The sequence below is a fragment of the Lipotes vexillifer genome, unplaced genomic scaffold, assembly GCF_000442215.2.
Source record: "Lipotes vexillifer unplaced genomic scaffold, Lipotes_vexillifer_v1.1 scaffold926, whole genome shotgun sequence".
Taxonomy (NCBI): domain Eukaryota; kingdom Metazoa; phylum Chordata; class Mammalia; order Artiodactyla; family Lipotidae; genus Lipotes; species Lipotes vexillifer.
This window is the reverse complement of record NW_006798085.1, coordinates 2,156,267-2,158,606: the sequence shown is the minus strand read 5'-3', so window position 1 is coordinate 2,158,606 and position 2,340 is coordinate 2,156,267. Positions and strand designations below refer to the sequence as shown.

At 40.2% G+C, this 2,340-nt stretch overlaps 1 protein-coding gene across 1 annotated transcript in view; it reads right to left on the bottom strand.

Annotated features, from left to right (window-relative positions):
- Nucleotides 1-1,698: 1,698 nt before the first annotated feature.
- PJA1 (praja ring finger ubiquitin ligase 1) overlaps nucleotides 1,699-2,340 on the bottom strand; it is a 4,740-nt gene continuing 4,098 nt past the window's right edge. The window contains 1 exon segment of the mRNA XM_007470142.1: nucleotides 1,699-2,340. This exon segment is cut by the window's right edge and continues 12 nt beyond it. Coding sequence (XP_007470204.1) covers nucleotides 2,147-2,340 — 194 coding nt within the window. The 3' untranslated portion in view covers nucleotides 1,699-2,146.

Below are 2,340 nucleotides of genomic sequence, written 5' to 3'. Positions count from 1 at the left end.
TTTCTTGGAAGCCCCTGTCCCTCCCCAAAGGTAACCACTGCCATCACTTAGGTATGTAAGCCTTCCAGACACTTTTATGCATTTGCATATATAGTTTGGTTTTGTAAGGTTTTATTTTACATCAAGATTGTACATATTGCTCTACAATATGCTTTTTTTACTTAACATTATGTCTTGGAGATCTTTCCATATCAGCACATACAGTTTTTAACTGTTGCATAGTATTAATTCTATACAACCAATGTATCTAAGTTGCGCTCAGGGACACGTACCATTTTACATTTTGAAAGCAAGCTACTCCCCAAACTGCCCCCTGAAAAGGCTGCTATCATTTACAGTCACACCCACAGCATGAGTGCTCCCATTTCTTCTCTTTGTAGCCCAAACTAGATATTATCACGAAGAAAAACTATTGCTTTCTGATGGACACAATCGGTTTCATTGTCGTGTTAATTTACACGGCACTGATTGCCAGTGAGGTTGATCATTAGCAATAGCCAAGCTGTTGGAGCTGAAAACAGCTCTCCAACTGCTGGGAGGAGCATCAATTAGTACAATCACTTTGGAGAGCAGTTTGGCAATATCTAGTTAGAATGAAGATGCTCTAAACCTAAGATGCCCACATTTCACCTCCGTATACTTATCCCTAGGGAAATTCACACGTGTGCACAAAGGAACATCTTTAAAGTATGTCTATTGCTGCAAAATACTGGGAAGAACCTAAATGTCCACCAATGGGAGAACAGATAAATAACTTGTGGTAATTCATACAATGGAATATTTAGTATACAGCCGTTAGAAGGCATGTATCAAAATGGCTAAATCTCAAAAGCAATGTTGAGTGAAAAAAAGCAAGTTGCAAAACGATACATACATGCTAGCAGTTATGTCCATTTAAAAAACAAACACTCTATATTGGTTATGGAGATACACACACACATATACATACATATGTACACACACACACACACACACACACACACACACATCTAAAAATGTAGACAAGAAGTAAACAATTTCCTGGGCAGTGCTTACCTCTCTGTGGAGGAAGGTAAATATGACGGGTGAAGAACTTCACCTGTGCCCGAAAGTGTAAATTTATGTGTGTGTGTGTGTGTGAGAGAGAGAGAGAGAGAGAGAGAGAGAGAGAGAGAGAGAGAGAGAGAGATCTGAAGCCAATATGGCTAAATGTTCAAACCTGTTCACTTTGTGTGAGTGGGTACCTCTGTTTTTCGTAGCACTTGTCTGGCATATATTTTTCTGTTCCTTTTGTGTCGCTGTGTTAATGTATACAATCAGCATACAGCGTTTTTTTTTTTTTTACCCACTTCCTCTGAGACTTGCTTTTTTCTAAAAGGGGATTTTAACTCCTTCACCCCTACACTCCAATTGGATGTATTCCTACCATCATTATTTTTACTATGCTTTCTGTTCCTTTCCTTCTCATAGACTGACAGAGTATCCTCTACTCAACCTTTGCCCCTTTAGTAGCCTGACAACCATACACTCTACCCCTCCTTAGAAAGAATTACCCTTACTTTTGCTGTTGTTGGAGTCAGCATTTCCAGTGAAACTAAAGTTTTTTTCCTAGTGGGAACACCAGAAAACCCTATTTGGGATGCAAATGCAAGAGATCAATTGTAAAGTCACTTAGTACCACCGTTTTAGACAAAACCAAACAATTCCACTATACCATGTAAAACCAAAAGGAGAACTTTAATAAGCTTTTACGGCACTGCAATTACAGGAACATTAACCCATAACATGCAACAGAAATGATGATGCCCTTTGGACAAATTTAACAGATAAACTTGACATTACAATCAACAGCAACGTATTCTACTGAAAAAAACAAATGCAACTTATTTCACCGTTCAGGTTAGAAAATGTGTTTTTACTGCAATCGCAAGTAGCATTTAGAAAGTTTAGTTTTCCCTTTCTAACCTCTAAAACACAGGATGAGTTTTTTTTTTTCAATGCAATCGTACACAACCGTTTTCACACTGGAAATAATCACAAGGAATCGACAGGTGGAGATTAATCGACTGATCGACTTCACTTCAATGGTTAATTTGGAGAGGGCTCCTGCAGTATTGTGGATTTCAGATGGGGAAAATCATCAGACCAGGAGTAAAGAGCCTTGGTCTTAGAGCGGGGGAGGGAACATGCAGCGGCACACAGGGCAAGTGCCTGACTTCTGAAGCCAGATGGACACACAGGGCTTGTGGAAATAGTGGTGGCACGGCAGCTCCGTTGCCACCTCCCCCTTCACATATTCACTGCAACAGATGGGGCAACACATCTCCTGCCCCACCGCGCTGTGATCTTCCGTGACCAGGA